We start from the raw sequence: 17565 nt of genomic DNA, 5'->3' as shown, positions 1-17565 counted from the left end.
GTGTGTCAAACACTCCAGCCAGCCACTCTGTCTGGCTCTGCCATGTGGAAGGGAGGGAGGGCAAGGGAAGGACCTCATGACTCATGTGCCTGGTGGGGAGGAGGCTGCCAGCTCTCTTTGTGCTCTAGCTGCTGCTGTCCCTGCCCCTGGTGGAGGGCTGGCCTTGGGAAGTAGCCCTCCTCCCTGCAAGGCCATTAGTGCTCCCAGGAATGCTGATCCCCTGGAAAGGCTGCTTTGCCTGAGGTCTGAGAGGGGAAAAGCCTGAGTAGCAAACATTTGTGCCTCCTTGCTTCTCCCTGGCCCAGATCCTGCAGAGAAAAAAAGCACTGGGATGGGGAGAGGGGGGTCTGCAGGGCTGAGGAATTCAAACTGAGCATCTGCCTGGGAAATGTTTGTCCAGGTGGGACTGATGACTGGAAACACTGGACAGACTTGATAGAGGGCAGGAAGCCAGAGCAGGATGGGCCCAGGGGAATGTGGGGACAATGGTGTGGTCTCCCTTCTCTGCTTTTGAGGATAGAGAGTGAAGATGATCTTCAGGTCTCTCTGTTTGTTATTTATTTATTTATTTATTTATTTATTTATTTATTTTGCTTTTTAGGGCTGCACCTGCAGCATACAGAAGTTCCCAGGCTAGGGGTCGAATTGGAGCTGTAGCTTCTGGCTTACACCACGGCTCACAGCGATGCTGGATCCTTTAACCCATGAGTGAGCCCAGGGATCGAACCTGAATTCTCGTGGATATTAGTTGGGCTTGTTACTGCTGAGCCACAATGGGAACTCCTCTGTTTTTAAAATTACAAATCTACTTCTCCCACCCTGCTTACTGCCTACCTGTATAATTGTAGTGATCTTAAACATGATGATGGGGGTTCAAAGTATCAATAATTAAGAGTGAACTTTCACTGAGCCAGCTATTGGTCTAAGCTTTATGTTAATTAACTCACTTAATCTCTCAATAACACAGAGGTAGGGATGTTAGTCATTCCCATCGTACACACATGGAGGCTGAGGCTCAGGAAGGGGAAACAATTTGCCCCAGGTCACACAGATATGAAGTTGCAGAGCCAGGACTGGAATGAGTCACTGTGGCTCCTGGTATCACTGTGGCTCCCTAGTTCCAAAAATAGCCCAAGGGAACAGAAGGGAGGGCTCCCAGGACCCAGCAAACCAATGAAGAATATGGCTAGGAGCTGGCTGCCAAGGATGTGTTCAATGCCAGGTTCTCAGAGCCCCTGGTCTGGGTGGGGGGAGGAGTCCAACTCTGTCATATGGGTGGAGGGCAAGCACCTCACAATTTTTCAAAGCCTTTGTCCTCTCATCTGAACAATGGGAAAATGCTAATCCATAGGACAGTTGGGATGAGTAAGAGAAGCAGCATCTGTAAAGCACCTGATGCCTCATAGCAGGTGCCCTCCTCTCTTGGGTCAACTTGGTTTTGAGTTAGACTTAGCATGTTTCCCACAAATCCGTCCTATGGTCCTACCAGGTGCTAGATCTTCTGCTCTGCCCTGAGAGATGCACTGATGAAGGAAGAGGCTGGACTAACATGATGTGGAGCGGGGATGGCCCAGAATACCAGAGAGAGACAAAATGGATTTTTAAGTAATCCATGAGAACACAATACCTGATAAATGAATGTTCTCCTCAAAGCAATAGCCCCAGGAGGGCACACAGTTGTTCCAGAGATACTGATGCTCTGCTACACACCGACCTCAGCCACTGAGTCGCCTCCCAGGCCCGGCCTCATGCAGTCCCCTGTCAGGGAGAACTTGGGCAGGGGCCTGTCTTTCAGGAAAACAGGAGTCTCAGAGAAGGGAATGACCTGCTCCAAGTCACACATAAGGCAAAAGCAGAACCAAAAGCTGGGTCTTTGGATTTCTGAGCTGGAGTCTTCCCGCTCCACAGGAGCATTTCCCATCCTTCCTTTATTTTCACATGCTGCATTGGAGATGGCTAATTCTCCAGATCAGTGTCATCGCTTTGGCTTAGAATGGCTTTGAACTATTTTTATTTATTTATTTATGTCTTTTGTTGTTGTTATTGTTGTTGTTGTTGGTATTTCTTGGGCCGCTCCCGCGGCATATGGAGGTTCCCAGGCTAGGGGTCCAATAGGAGCTGTAGCCACCGGCCTACGCCAGAGCCACAGCAACGCGGGATCGCGAGCCACATCTGCAACCTACACCACAGCTCACGGCAACGCCAGATCCTCAACCCACTCAGCAAGGGCAGGGACGGAACCAGCAACCTCATGGTTCCTAGTCGGATTCGTTAACCACTGCTCCACGAGGGGAACTCTGCTTTGAACTATTTTTAAAATAGCTAAACCCACATCAGTAGAGGGCAACTGGGATGACCAGAGGAACCTGTCTGTGGTTTTGCCTGTTAGTGGCAGGCTGGGAGCTGAATGTACCAAGATTACCACCAAGTTCAGGGATCTGGTTCAAATGAACTTTATACGAATAACAAGGGCCAGCATTATCTGAGTGGAAGAAAGGGGCAGGAGACTAGTACACTCTTGTATTTGGGGCTGTGGGCTTTTCAAAGTCAGAGTCGGTGGTGGTGGTGGGGTGTTCTGGAGCCTATTTAGCGGCTTGGAGTGTAGAAGGCTAGGTGTGTGAACTACCTTCCAGAAACAAGATTTATTCTGTTCTGAAGAAGTAACTCAGAAGGGCTTTCAGAAAGTTCTTCCCTCCTGGGGCTTATGGAACGGACGCTCTCCTTGACTTGGCGGGTTTAGGTTTGGTCTTGCTTGCAGGCAGGGGGATGGTTTAGGTGACCCTCGAAAAGCCTTCGTGGCCATGTGGACGGGCCTGTCTGTGCCTGTAAGTGTGTGGTGGGTGTGAGTGTGGCTGCCTGAGGAGCTAGGCCCGGGCTGTGCCCGCTGCGCCCACTTGTGGCTCCCAGGCGTCGCCAAGAGGAACCGCGCCTTTGCCGCCTCTGCCGCCGGATAGGAGGACCGAAGGCTGATGACATGAGGGCGCCGTCTCCCAAGTGATGGCAGCGCGTGCTGCCTCGCCGCCTCCGCCGCTCAGCCTCGGACTCCTTACGTCAGGGTAGCTGGGTCCCCCCTCCGCGCGGAAGCCAGCGAACAGCGGGAGAGCAGAGCAGAGCGCGCCGCGGAGGCCGGGCGCCCTCACTGCGCGCGAATCCCCGCCGAGCCCAGCAGAGCTGGGCAGGAGGCAGCGGGGCTAAACCCTCGCGGGACGCCGCCTCACCTCCCGGCGCTCCTTGGCCGCGGCCGCCGGGACCCGTGGGGCGCCGGGCTCGTCCTGTGCGCCCCGCGCCATGCGCGCCGAGCTCCGCGGCTCTCCCGAGCAGCCCCAGCGCGGAGGGCAACGGCGCCTGGGCCCGGGCGCCTCTCTCTGAAGTAGTTGGGCGCCCAGAGCCGGGGGTCGCCACGTCGGGGGCGCGGCCAGGACCCGCGGAGTCGGCCCCCGAGCGCGGGGAGCGGGGCCGCCCGCGCCGCCCCACCATTACCTCCCCCGGAGGCAAGGAGGAGCTGGTGGCGGTCGCCTCCCGGCTGTGGCAGCGGCGGCGGCGCGCCTGCCTGGCGGCCGTCGGCGTGCTCCTGGCCATGGCGCTGGGACTGCTCATCGCCGTGCCTTTGCTGCTGCAGGCGGCGCCCCCCGGCGCGGCGCACTACGAGATGATGGGCACCTGCCGCATGATCTGCGACCCATACAGCGCTGCACCCGGCGGAGGGCCAGCAGGCGCCAAGGCTCCGCCGCCTGGACCCAGCACTGCCGCCCTGGAAGTCATGCAGGACCTGAGCGCCAACCCTCCGCCCCCTTTCATCCAGGGACCCAAGGGCGACCCGGGGAGACCCGGCAAGCCGGGGCCGCGGGGGCCTCCAGGAGAGCCGGGCCCACCTGGACCCAGGGGTCCCCCGGGGGAGAAGGGCGACTCGGGGCGGCCCGGACTGCCCGGGCTGCAGCTGACGGCCGGCGCGGCAGGCAGTGTCGGGGTGGGGGGTGGCGGAACCGGGGGCGGTGGCGACTCTGAGGGCGAAGTGACCGGCGCGCTGAGCGCCGCCTTCAGCGGTCCCAAGATCGCCTTCTACGTGGGTCTTAAGAGCCCCCACGAAGGCTATGAGGTGCTCAAGTTCGACGACGTGGTCACCAATCTCGGCAATCACTATGACCCCACTACCGGCAAGTTCAGCTGCCAGGTGCGTGGCATCTACTTCTTCACCTACCACATCCTCATGCGCGGCGGAGACGGCACCAGCATGTGGGCGGACCTCTGCAAGAACGGGCAGGTCAGTGACCCTACCCCCACCCCCACCCCACCCCCCAATAATCCACACAGACCCTCGTTCCCACCCTGCGCCCCAGACCTCCTGGGAAACATCCTCCTTTCTCCCAGCCCGCGAGCGCCCGAACTAGTCCCGAGAGGGAGCGCATCACAGCCCCCAGTTTTCCAGTGAGCCCTGATGGTAAAGTCCGAATGTAGCTTCGGAGGTTGTGTTCCTTGCGCTGTCCGCTATCCAAATTGCATTCTTCCTCTATTTGCATACCCCCCTGCAGCCCCATGGGCTCCTCTGAAACCTTTAGCTCTGCGCCCCTCTCTCCCCTGTGCCCTCCTGTCTTCTTTCCTCTCTGCCCTGGTCCCTGGTTCCCACCTTTCTCCATTGAGTCAATGTCCAGGAAGCCCTCTCTCTCCCTCCTTCCCCGACTTGGCGGCTGCGAAGAAAAGGGGACCAGGAAGGAGTTGACAGTGTTGGAGAGAGAGAGTTGATCCTGTGTGGGAGTGTACCCTGGGGCTGCGGGAGGAAGGTTGGCCCGGGGTGGGGTGGGGCGCCACGGGGGGGACAAGCAAGGGCCCAGGCATAGGTGCCTGGGCCCACCAGCTCTGGCGGTTCACCCCCAGGTCCGGGCCAGCGCCATCGCGCAGGACGCTGACCAGAACTATGACTACGCCAGTAACAGCGTGGTGCTGCACCTCGATTCAGGGGACGAGGTGTACGTGAAGTTGGACGGCGGGAAGGCGCACGGAGGCAATAACAACAAGTACAGCACGTTCTCCGGCTTTCTTCTGTACCCGGATTAGGGGTGCAGGGAGCGAGAGGTGGGGTGGCTTCGGGCTGCTCTGTGCCCATAGGGGCACTCTCTTCCCCGGCGAGGACCACTTTCTCTTCATGACACTTCCTGACATCGTCGGAAAAGACACAACCCTGCTGTCCTTCCTGCCCCACTCCTGACCTCAGTGTGTCACCACGCTGTTGGCTGTGCTCCTGGTTTTCGTCCCCAACCTGGGGAGGGAGAGGGGGATGCCTAAGTGGCAAAATGAGCGTGAACCTGAACCCGTGGTGTGGTGGCAGCATAGACTTTGCAAATCTGATTGGACTGGACAGGCCTGGCGGGGTGCCTGCCCTCCTCCCATCCTCCTCCTCTGAGGGCTCCTAGCCTTGGCCTCTGGGAGGTAGGCCAAAGTGAGCATGAGCTCCCTGGCGTGCCCTTCTTTGTGACCTGAAATACTTGTGCAAATGTCCCTACTGGTCAGCCAAAATCCCACCCTCAGCAGAATCCCAACAAACGGAACACCCACCTCTCCATCGCGTTTCTGCCTCAGCCCCATCCACCTCGATGCATTAAATTATGTTTTTAGACTATGGTCTCTGATGTCTCTGTCAGCGTGGCCCCAGTATGGGGCTTCCAGATGTTCACCTTGACATAAAGACCCAGAATATCTCTGTCTATGCCCTACTTGCCAGACTCTGCCTTGTCCCTGCCACCTGGCCTGGGTGAAAAGATGTGGGGAGATGGGACAGCAACCTGTCACCCTTTGGGGGGAGTCTCCACAGGGCTGGGGTGCAGCCCTGAGCCAGAGAGACCCAGAGGAGGTGCAAGGGACAACAGGAGAGTGAGATTTGAATCTTTAGGAACCCAGCCTCATGGGAGGAGGTCAAAGGGCAGGAGTTTCTGGAGAAGGAAAGGGAAAAGGAGACATTTCTGGAAAAGGAGAGGCATGAATGAGGTATCTGCCATCAGGTGATCTCTGATATGTTTGTCTCTAAAGGGAAAATTCCCAAAGAAACACACCCACTCAGGCACATAGTACACTCAGCACATGGCCATTAACTTACAATAGCTGGGTCCATAACTCTCCAAGGAGCTGGTAGACTGAGGAGATTCTGTGGACCACCCGGCTCCCTGAGTTCACCCTGAGCTGTATGGTGACATAGACTATTGCTCACATGGGACACCCCTTTTGGATCTTGCCTTCCCTTGTGCACAGCGGTGTGGGGCACCAGCTCTGAACCTGTGTTTTTGCCCCCCCACCCCTTCTTAACCTCACCGTTCAACACCCACAAGTTAGGAAAACACCCTACGTGGTGTTGAATTTTTTTTTTCTTTTTACTTTCTGTTCTTTTTTTTTTGATCATTGAGTTCCAATAAACAGTAAGTTTATCTGCAAAATAACTAGTTAGCAACCTGTTAGTATTTATGGAGCTCATTTTGACCAGTTGTTTGGAGAAAAATGTGAAGGTATACACAGAGGCAACCCCAGAGTGTGCGTACCTGTGTAAAATTGGACACACACACACACACCCCATGTGGATATAATGTTGTGGTTGTCATTGCTAATTCATATTACATACATGTAGACACATGTGTTCATAAACTCACGTCAATGTGCTGTGTGACAATGTTCATGGCTATATATCTGCCCCCAAATCACACTGTGCTCAACTTTAATTCCTAGAGGATACTGAAAACTGTGATTTCCATTTGAAAAACAATTATAGTACCCCCCCTCACCTAGAGTCCTGTCTCTGTTGCTATTCCTCTTTATGCTCTTATTTTATTTGAACAATGTTTTATTGCCATTTATTTGAATATTAGCAGTGATTGCATCTGCTTTGAGTCCAAGGATAAAGTGCTCAAAGAGCAAGGGGAAAAACAAATATATATTTGTTTCACCATCCCCTCACCTAAGTGAATCCCAATTCCTCACCCACCCCACCCCACCCCCACTGACAATGGAACCCAAGTCCAGCTGAGCCCAAGGAACCAGGGAGGGCAGAACTGGCCTCATCTACAGTTGCATCCATATCAATTTCTGATGCCTTGTAGATTCTATCATCTGAAATGCGATTAAAACCAAATGTCTGAGACCCAAATGAAGTCTAATTGCTATGGATCTGCAATCCCCAGCGGGCCCCTAATCCTTTTTGACTTATTCCTCCCCTTCCTCCGATGAGATGGAGCTTAGACACAAAGCCCTCGGTTTAAATTTCAAAAATTAAAATTGACATGCAGCGGTGGCTTTCCTGGGAGTGGGAGGAATTTCTAAGGAGGTGCCCGAGCCCAGCTTTATCCTCTGCATTAAGAAGAAATTTGTACTTCTAACAAAACCCCCCACCACTCCCCTTTGGTGGAAGGGCAGTAGAAATGCCCTGCCTGGGTCTAGCTTTTCACAATACTTAGACGAATTTGAATCTGAGATTCCTCCATCTGTATTCCTCGGGTGCAACCGGGCTTCTTGCAATTCTAATGCCCGGGTTGCCAGGAGGTGCTGCCAGAGGTGTCAGCTGCTAAGAGGATGATAGATTGATGAGGCAGCAGGAGGGAGGCAACCTCTCTCTGCGGCTGCACGCTCTCCGTGTCCCAGGCGGCCCCTCATGACCCACTGAGGTCTGTGACCCCATGATCTTCTTGGAGGGCTCCCTGAGAGGGGGCGGGGGACTGGAGGGAACCCTGCCACTTTTGTGTGCCATCAATCTTGGGGTGCATGTGAAATGAAAGAAGCTATTTGCCCCACTCTTCCATTTTGTCTCTGGTTGAGTTATAAAATAGCATTTTAACTTCCTAATTGCTTTGGGGTCCATTTTTCTCACTATGCTTTTAGGTTGGGATTATCTTACTCACATTTCCCTAGAAGTAGAAAATTTATTATTCTGTCCATCTGGGGGGTGGAGTAATTAGGGCTCAGAGAGGTCTAGTGACTTGCCCATGTTCATAAAGCTTTTAAGAGAGAGAGCTTGGGGAGTCCCCGTGGTGGCGCAGTGGTTAACGAATCTGACTGAGAACCATGAGGTTGTGGGTTCGATCCCTGGCCTTGCTCAGCGGGTTAAGGATCCGGCGTTGCCGTGAGCTGTGGTGTAGGTCACAGACACAGCTTGGATCCCGAGTTGCTGTGGCTCTGGTGTAGGCCGGTGGCTACAGCTCCGATTCGACCCCTAGCCTGGGAACCTCCATATGCCACGGGAGCGGCCCAAGAAATAGCAAAAAGACAAAAAAAAAAAAAAAAAAGGCAAAGCTTGGACTTGAACTTACATATCAGGCCTCTGCCTGATAGAACAGAGGGGCACATTCATCTCCAGAGTACCTGGGCCTTTGAGAGGGGAGCAAATGGGTGGGACACACTTCCCACCCTCATCCTCTGATGCAAGTGGTCTCAGTGCCCTCTGAAAAATGAGATGAGACAAACCAGACTGCTTCTTTAGGAACATCCCAGACTCCTGGGAATTTTGTTTAATTTGTCTTGGGGTCAGTAGTTTTTTTGTTTTGGGGTTTTCTTTGGCTGTGCCTGTGGCATGTGGAAGTTCTGGGACCAGGGATTGAAACCAAGCCACAACAGTGACAATACCATATCCTTAACCTGCCAAGCCACCAGAGAACTCCCTTGGGGTCAGTGTTGATGGCAGGACCCTTTGCCCACCATCTCCAAATGCTCCATGTGGACATGTGTGTCTCCACCAGCAAACCACCCCACCACTTAGGGACCACTGACCATCTTCTCCTATAACAGCTCTCCCTTCTTCCTCTTGCTGGTGGGGAGGGGCTGTTTTGCAGGAGCAGCAGGTTTATAGCTGAAGTGAGCATGACTGTCCCTGATTGCCCAGAGGACCCTTTTTTCCTTCCCAGAGTCCACATCTAGGTGACTAATTATTTTTCAGACTATCTGAATACATGAGATACATACCTGGCCCTGGAAATTCAGATAGAAGTTTTGCTGCCCATTATATTTTCCTCCTATCTGAGGCAGATGGCTCTCTTGGGCACCCAAGACAAAACATCCAGGCCACCCCCTGTGTGGAGTTATGATGTCATCATGGAGAGACCATATTGGGGAGACCAGTTGCTTCAAAATTCATTGATCATGCAGTCCTACTGGACAAACATTTTTTTAGTGCTCATGACTCATCCCCAATATGTGTATTTGACTTATGAATAACTTATATGTACTACTGTCAATCCATGCTTTAAAAATTCCTTTTGTGTTTATATTCATCGAAGGACCTCCACATTCAAGTCTGTATCTATATCCCAGCTGGCTAATCAAGTTTGGAGACAAGTTGCCTCTCACTGGAACAAAAACAAACAAGGGTTAATCCATGTGTTTCCATTCAACTCGCCATTTTTTCCAGAATCTTAGGCAAAAATAAGTTTTTTTAAGACAGCCAGGTAAAGCTGTGCACTTTAATTCTTTGAGTGCACAGTTTCAATCTACACTTTAAGTATTAGTAATGCTTGATTCTGTCTTTTTTAGATTAAAAATAAATAGAACTAAAATTTCAATATTTCCTTCTCTTATCTGATTTTGAAGACTCTGATGTTTGTTTGCACTGGAACCAAATCCCTGAAGCAGAAGGGGCCAGGTCGGGGAGGGGGGGGGGTCTCTCTTCAGCACTCAGAGGTGAAGCCACATTTTGTGGAGCCTCCTAAGTGGATGCTCTCTCCTAATAGTGCAATGAGTTTATTTCCAGACATCTCACTCTCTCCCTTCATACTGTTCCATTCAGCAGTCATGCTGTTCCCTGTACTTGGAATCCTCCTCTCTGGGTTAGCTCCACCCCCACCCCTTTCAGGGCTTGGCAGGCACATTGCTTCCAGTAGTCCCCTAGCTCTCACCCTGGAGGCCCTTTTGCAAAGGACCCTAGAACCCTGAAGTCCCTGCCATGGCGCTTGCCATGAAGCTGTAATCTCATGTCCGATTGTCTATCTTCCCCACAGACTGCAGGCTTCACAAGGCAGACCCAGCATCTCGGTGTCACTGCTTACCACCCCTCCCCACCCCCAGCCATGCACACCAGCACTTAGAATGGTGCCTGGTAAACAGTAGGTGCTCAATAAATATTTATGGAAAGGATGGATGGATGGATGGATGTGGGGAATCCTAACAGGGTAGATTTTGGAAAGATCTCGAGTGTCTGACATTTTAGCGGGATCAGAGGGGATCTGCCCAGTAATCTGCTCTTAACCAGTGGGTCCCCATTCACTCCTACCCCTGGCCCTGAGTTCAAGGTGAGTGGTGAAGACTTGGAAACTTCAAGGCTCTGATTACACCTCTAAGTCAGCAGAACCTTCCAGTTGACATGAAATAATGACTACTGCCCACTGTGGCTTCTGGGCTGACTTAGGTCCCCTCCCTGCCCCCCTATGGGGAGCCTCCAGGATGTCCCTCAAGCTTCTGCTTGAGCAGGAGCCTCACTTTTAGTGGGTTCCTCAGCTGATGCTGTAGCAGTCAGGATGCTTTTTTTTCTTCAAATGGAAACCATCTTTTGAAAAATTGTTGGCGCAATCTGTACTTGCAAAAAAATGTAAACTATATACAGAAATATAAGACAGAAAATAAAAATTCCCTCTCTCCTTATGCAATCTCCTTTCCCAGAGGTAATTTCTGTTAACAGCTTGGTTTGTATTCTTCCAGCTTTTTAAATGTACATATGCATGGATTTGTGGGTGAAAAATATAAAACTCTAAAACACCGGCAGGGTCTGTACCTGCCCTGACGATCACCCTTGAACCAGGCTAAAGAGCCATTTGTACCCAGCCCTTTTCCTTTTCTGCCAAAGTGTGTGCTGTAGACCACAGACAATGGACTCAGATTGGTTAAACAGATCTCTCCTCACCAGACCTCTAAGCTGTTGCTTACATCCCTGATCTAGCTGAAGAATAGCCTCTGCTAAAAGGATTGCTTTCCCATTCCGATACAGGTTCTGCCCTTGGGTGGGAAAATCCCTCCTAGTTTTCAAAGCAATGTAAACAATGTCTTTATTTAACTTTCAGATTATTCAGGTGAGTCCTCTCCTTCTGTTCTCACTCTCTACCTCTTGGTATGTTACCTATACCCAACGGCCCCTCCCCTGGTACTGAGTGGATGAAAGAAAAGAATCAACCCCTGCCAGCCCAGTTTTCTCCTGCTGGCACAGGGCAGATGATGGGGATTCCTTTCATTTGGCTACTTAGCTGCATACCCAGGTCCCTAGGCTGAGATTTAGAGAATGGCTCCCTTCTCTTGTCCTTGTCTCTCTTGCAGTTCCAGTGTCTGGGGTTGGGCACTGCTGCTTCTCTCCAATACACTGCACTTGGGGGTCAGGGAAGGAGGCATGGGAGGGTGAGACATTCTGCTCTGATGTGCCTGGTGACTCCAGGGCAGCTGAAGAGACTGACACAGGGACACAGATGCCAGGGCACACTGGGTATCTGACGAGTGCCCTGGAACCAGACAGAGCACTGGGCAGCAGCTGAGTGTCCAGAATAGTTCAGCTCTTTAAAAACAACCAGGTTACAACACAGAATGAAAGAGGAAAAAAAAAAAAGTGGCTTTAAACATTTTTTTTTTTTCTAATTGAGCTGAGCTCTTTATCTATATTATCTTGCTTAATCTCAACAAGAAGGAAGGTGAGGCTTGGCAAGTTAAATAGCTCAAAAATTCTAACAAGTCTGGAAGAGGGTCAAAATTGAGGCACAGAGAGTCTGGTGATTTGTCCAAGATCACAGAGCAAGGGAGTGCCCAAGGTTGACGCTCAGGTCAATCTGATTTGAAGGCCCTGTTTCTTGTAATCCAGTGCCCCATCTCTCATTCTGACCATTAGCTTTCTAACACTTGTCACATAAACTCTCTGAGCTATGGTTTCCTCTTCCTTAAAATACCACCTATTCCATACAACTCCTGGGAGGAGTGAATGAGCTAACTATGTTAATTGGAAGGATGCAATAAAAGTTGGTTATTATCAGCATTTAAATATTTGTTTTGAAAAAGTCATTTTCCCACCTATACCACCTGGCAGCTTTTCTATTCTACAGTGGAACTCACCATTGGTCTTTGAACTAGGATTCAAATCCATGTTGACCATAAATTGCCTCTGCAATACTTTGACAGATATTTAACTGGCTGAGTCTCCCCTTCCCCATCTGTAAAATGGGGCCAGTGGTCCTACCATGTGGGTGGTTGGGAGGATTTAATGAGATGACAAAGCATAATATGGGGCACAGAGTACATGCTTGAGAGCTGGGGGTGGTGCTGTCCTTGTTGATATTATGATTAAGGACTGCTCTGTTTTCTCCTGAGCACATTTCAGGAAACACCAAATCAAGGCTGCTTGGAATGAGAAACAGCAGGATTTCAGTGACAACAGCTGGCATTTACAAGCAGGCCTGTGGTATTGGAACTCCAAGGGCATTTCCCAACCTATCTACAATGCTTTTGGTGAGCCTGTGAGGTAAAGATAATTGCACCCATTTCACAGATGAGGAGGCAACTGGCCATTTCCACAGTTGTGTGTCAAAGGCAGATTTCAACTCAGTGGCTTTTCCTCTGGTCAAACCTTGGCCTTCCTGGCGGGATGGGCCACATTATGAGCATGGCCCTGCCCAGTCCCTGTTCGCTGTGATCCTGTACAGATCCTAGTGGGGCTCCCTTGTTGACTCCAGGCTAATAAGCCCCTGCGTAATTGGGCCTGGAGCCGTGACTAAGTCTCAGGGCTCTGCTGCATGAATATGCAAACTCCCATTGACGGCCCAGCTCTACCAAGGCCCAATTTTAAATTGACGGGCACAGCCCAGTGGCTTGGGGCCTCTTGCTATGCATAGTAAGAACACTGGCTAATCCCCCTCCAAAGCTTCAGGACTGGGTGGGGGGAGGCTGGGCACAGCACCTGCAAGAGGGTATATTGAAGACATACAGACCAGGCCATGGCTTCTTTCAAGGTCTGCCCTGCCTCTGTGAAATCCATGTGGTCTTCACAAGTCTTTGCAAGGCTGGCTTCTTTCTTTCTCCGGCTCCAGGAGGCATGCCCAGGAAACCCAGACCCTGCTCCAGGGCACAGAGCCAGATGGGAGAAGTGTGCTGGTCTCTGGACTTTGAAAACCAGCATTGCCATGGTTCCATTAAAAAATCTGCTGACTTGGTGTCCACTGTTCACCCAGCACAGCTGGAATGATCACGAGGGTTTCCTGGACGTGGTGACCTCTGAGTCAGAGTTTGCTCTGTAAGTGTTGGTCCTCATTCTTACAGGGCTTCCAATGAGGCTGATCAAGAAAAACTCACACACTGAAAATTTGCTGGTTATTGGAGTTCCTGTCATGGCACAGTGGTTAATGAATCCGACTAGGAACCATGAGGTTGCGGGTTCGATCCCTGGCCTCGCTCAGTGGGTTAAGGATCCGGCGTTGCCATGAACTGTGGTGTAGGTCGCAGATGTGGCTCAGATCTCACGTTGCTATGGCTCTGGCATAGGCCAGTGGCTACAGCTCCTATTAAACCCCTAGCCTGGGAACCTCCATATGCCGCGGGTACGGCCCTAGGAAAAAAAAAGACAAAAAAAAAAAGACAAAAAAAGAAAATTTGCTGGTTATTTATACATTGTCTAAAGAATTCCTGAGTGAGTACAAATGTTTAGAGTCCCACAGGAACTCTCAGTGGAGGAGGGTCCAGGACAGGGAGTATGTCACCCTGCAGCAGGGAAAGGGCAGCGCTAAGGAAGGAGTCGCTGAGCCCAGGATGGGGCCAGAAGAGGAGCAACAAAAAGGCACAGAGTCTTCCATCCTTCCATCTCTGCAGAAAGTCACATCTAGGTGGGGATGGCAGGAGGATGAGGTGCTATTCTTGTGGGAGGGACCAGTACGGTCAAAAGCAAGAGGTGGGGCTTGCTTCTGGGAGGGGGGGGTCTCCTGGAGTCTATCTCTCTCTCTGTGTGTGTGTGTGTGTGTGTGTGTGTCGCGCGCGCGCGCGCGCGCGCGCACGCGCGTGCACTCAGGTTTATCGTAGCTGGGACATTTGAGTGTAGGATGGAGTATGTCTGTGTGTGGCTGCTTGTACATATTGGGGGTGACTGTCAATTTTTATGGTGCTGTATCTGGCCCAGAACATCCTAATATGCAGATCCTTCTTGCCCCAGACTGGAAAGATGGAATAATTTTATGCCATTAGTTTACTCCTCTCGCCCTTAACACACTTAATGCACCTTGTGGCTGACTCTCCTTGAAATATATTGGGAGTTTGTTTTGGGTGGGTCAAAGGGCAGGGTGGGGTGCTGGGCTGAGGGCTGGATGATGAAAGAGTGAAGGGCTGGGGAGATGGAATATCTTAGGTCAGGGGCTGTGGGTTAAGAGGGTCCCTGAACTGCTTAAAGGACCCAAATCTAGATGCCCTGGAAACACAGATGCAGATACTGACAGGCAGCAGCAGCGGTGTAACATTTTTATTGATTTGATTTAATTTGATTGCTACTTTCCAAAGCACATTAGGGAGTTCTTGTTATGGTGCAGTGGAAACGTATCCAACAAAGAACCATGAGGTTTCAGGTTTGATCCCTGGCCTTGCTAGGTGGGTTAAGGATCTGGTGTGGCCATGAGCTATGATGTAGACCTAAGATACGGCTTGGAGCTGATGTTGCTGTGTATGCTGGCAGCATAGCTCTGATTGGACCCCTAGCCTGGGAACCTCCATATACCTAGGGTGTAGCCCTAAAAAGCAAAAAAATAAAAAAATAAATAAATAAAATAAAAATAAATAAATAAAAGAAAAATAAAGCATATTGGTAGCTAATCTCTCTCTCTCACTGGCAGTGACACTCCAGCCCTCACAGTCCCCAGAAAGCTAGGATTACAGAGAGCTCCTGCCCATTCAATTTCTGTATGCCTATGGTCACTGGGTGGGTCAGCCATGACATATTCACTTAACCAGTAGAGGAGATGTAGGCTAAGATAAGTGTGGTGACTGGTCCAAGGCCACGCAGCTGGTTAACAGTCATGCTGGAAATGCCCTGCTAGTCAGTCCAGTCAGATTCTATGGGCTTTTTGTTGGCTCAGAATGAAGGGTCTGGATGTGTAAACACAATGGGGGTGGGAGCAAGGAGATAGATTCCCATCCCTATTCTAGGCTATTGAGAACAGACTGCTTTCCTGCATGTACCCTGGCCCTCTTATAACCTCTTGCATCCATCCATCCATTGTCTATCCATCCCTCAATCCATTATCCATCCATCTTTCATGAATTTGATGCATACCTGTGCAACCAGCCTGGTATAGGTGTTGGGGAGAAAGACTTCACGCAAAGAACTCCCAGTCTTCCAGCAGTTTTCAGAAGACTCCATGCACCTCTTCCTTACTTTCTCAAAATAGCTCTTTACTGAGAAAAATGGGGGTAGGGCTTTCACCCACCAGTAGTTCATCCAACAAGGAACATGCCATCTCTGACAGATCTACTCCTCAGTGACTGGCATCAGAGAACCAGAAGTTCCCCACTAGTGAGGTTCGAATTGTGGGGCCAAGACCAAGATCTGTCCTATGGATATGTGAGGTTGCTGTGGATCTGACTCCTCCTCCTCTTTTTTTTTTTTTTTGTCTTTTTAGGGCTGCAGATGCAGCATATAGAATTTCCCAGGCTATGGATCAAATTGGACCTGCAGTGCTGTCCTATGCCACAGCCACAGCAACGCCAGATCCGAGCAGCATCTGCGACGTACACCACAGCTCATGGCAACGCTGAATCCCTAGCCCACTGAGTGAGGCCAGGGATTGAACCCACATCCTCATGGATACTAGGGTTCATTTCCACTGAGTCACAGTGGGAACTCTTGGATCTGGCTCTTCTTCTGAGGCAAAGCCCAAGGTGTTTCCTGCCACCTCTGCAGACCGTGAGAGTCTGGGGCCCTGAATGCTTCCTGCCTGGAGTTCGGCTGCACTGTGGACCCTGCATGGAGTTTGTCTGAGCCCTTGCTTGGCCCTTGTCCATGGGCTGCACCCTCCACTCAGACGACCACCTTTGCTGGGGGCGTGCAGACAGAGCCTTGCCCCACGCCCCCATGTCTGCAGGGCACTTCACAGCTCCTACGCTGTTGGCAGCACTGTGTTGGGAGGTCTGGCTGCAAAGACAGAAACCTAGGCTTGTGTCTTCTGCTGCCCAGTTATTAATTGGAGGGGAGGACGTTTTATGGAAATAAAGCAGCAGCAAGCCACCACCTAGCCTGGTGCACACATGGCTGTGGGACTGGTGCTTAAGACCCTCCTAGCTTGTCTCTAAGATGTATGTTTTGGGAAGCTGGCTATCTAGCTCTCATTGCCCACTGCCAGTTGCCCCCTTTCCCATTGATGGACCAATGGGGCTGCCAGGGATCCATCTGCCCCCAGGATTGGAACAGCAGGTAATTGTTTTCACTGTGTGCGCTGACAATGATCCATGGGTATCTGCAGGCAGCTGCTAGGGGGCAGAGGCCCAGCTGGGGTTTTTCTAATTAACTCTCCATAATTCCCATCCCAGGAGGATGGGGCAAAGGAAGTCCAAGCACCATCAGAGGGCAGGCATCACTCTCAGCTCCTTGCTTGGAAAAACTCCCATGACTCCTGGTACCAACTGGGTAACCTCCAGGTCCCAAAGCTGGTGGACTGGGGGAACACCACCTGGTCCCACCACTTCCCAGACCACCGCTCCCTTCCACCTTACCCTGCAGCCAAATGTAGCTTATGACTTCCCACATGCTGGACTAGGGTGAGGAACAAAATTTATGGGAGTGCCCAAACCCCTCAGTAGTCAAGATGAATAATTTTAATGCTATATTTAAAGCCTCAAAATCAATGCAATCCATGATAAACAAAATATCAAAATTTTAAATAAAGGTGCCATCAGCTCAGTAAATCTTTTTCCTTCAGGGTAGATTCTTGATTCTCATTTTATCCCAGATAAGCACCAGGCTGTGGGAGGGAAAGAAGGAAAAAGGAGTGCTGGAAATTCAGGGGAGGATGAGTAAGTGTATTAATCTTAGTAAGAGGAACCCTCCTGTTACTAACCTTCCATTGTTTATTGAGCACTTACTCAGTGCCAGGCACAATATTATACACTTCACATTTATGATCTCATATTTCCCCCCGAAGGGGTAGTTGCAATTATGCTCAGTTCATGGACTTAGAATCTGAGGAACAGAAAGGTCAAGTAGCTTGCCCAGAGTCACACAGCTGGGTGGGGTGGAGCTGGCACTGGAATTCAGGTCTGACTTCAAGGCTTATTCTCCTCCAAGGCATCACATGGGGCCCTGGAGATTTGCTTTTGTCTCTGCCTTTCTCCCCGTTCCAACAATGATGCCTATAGCAATAAGCAAAATGTCCTAGGCTCTTGCTTTTTGCCAAGCACTCCTTTAAGCTTTTTAAATGCGTTATCTCATTAAATCCTCCCAACCACCCAATAATGAGGGAGGAATTATCCCCATTTTTTATAGGAGGAAACTGAAGCACAGAAAGGCTAAGTAACTTGTCCAGTGTCCCAGAGGTTGTAAGTGGCAGAACCGCCACAGGCTGGTCCCAGGACAGGAGCCTGCCATCTTTTTTTTTTTTTTTT

The 17565-nt window shown here is 50.9% G+C and overlaps 1 protein-coding gene across 1 annotated transcript; it reads left to right on the top strand.

The window, feature by feature from the left end:
• The first annotated feature begins 3577 nt into the window (after positions 1-3577).
• On the top strand, positions 3578-5801 carry C1QL2 (complement C1q like 2). The gene is made up of 2 exons (XM_047770400.1): positions 3578-4261; positions 4873-5801. Exons 1-2 carry the CDS (start codon positions 3578-3580, stop codon positions 5050-5052), a joined length of 864 nt encoding a protein of 287 aa, XP_047626356.1. The 3' UTR covers positions 5053-5801.
• The last annotated feature ends 11764 nt before the right edge of the window (positions 5802-17565 follow it).

This window comes from Phacochoerus africanus, chromosome 3 (genome assembly GCF_016906955.1).
Source record: "Phacochoerus africanus isolate WHEZ1 chromosome 3, ROS_Pafr_v1, whole genome shotgun sequence".
In the NCBI taxonomy this organism is placed as follows: domain Eukaryota; kingdom Metazoa; phylum Chordata; class Mammalia; order Artiodactyla; family Suidae; genus Phacochoerus; species Phacochoerus africanus.
Note: the sequence above shows the minus strand (reverse complement) of the source record. Positions and strands in the feature narration are given on the sequence as shown.

What these genes read in the sequence shown, in the direction of transcription:
- C1QL2 (XM_047770400.1), top strand. Translation starts at nt 3,578, where the DNA reads ATGGCGCTGGGACTGCTCATCGCCGTGCCTTTGCTGCTGCAGGCGGCG. An exon ending in ACCTCTGCAAGAACGGGCAG is followed by an intron (nt 4,262 to 4,872) that starts GTCAGTGACCCT and finishes GTTCACCCCCAG; the next exon opens with GTCCGGGCCAGCGCCATCGC.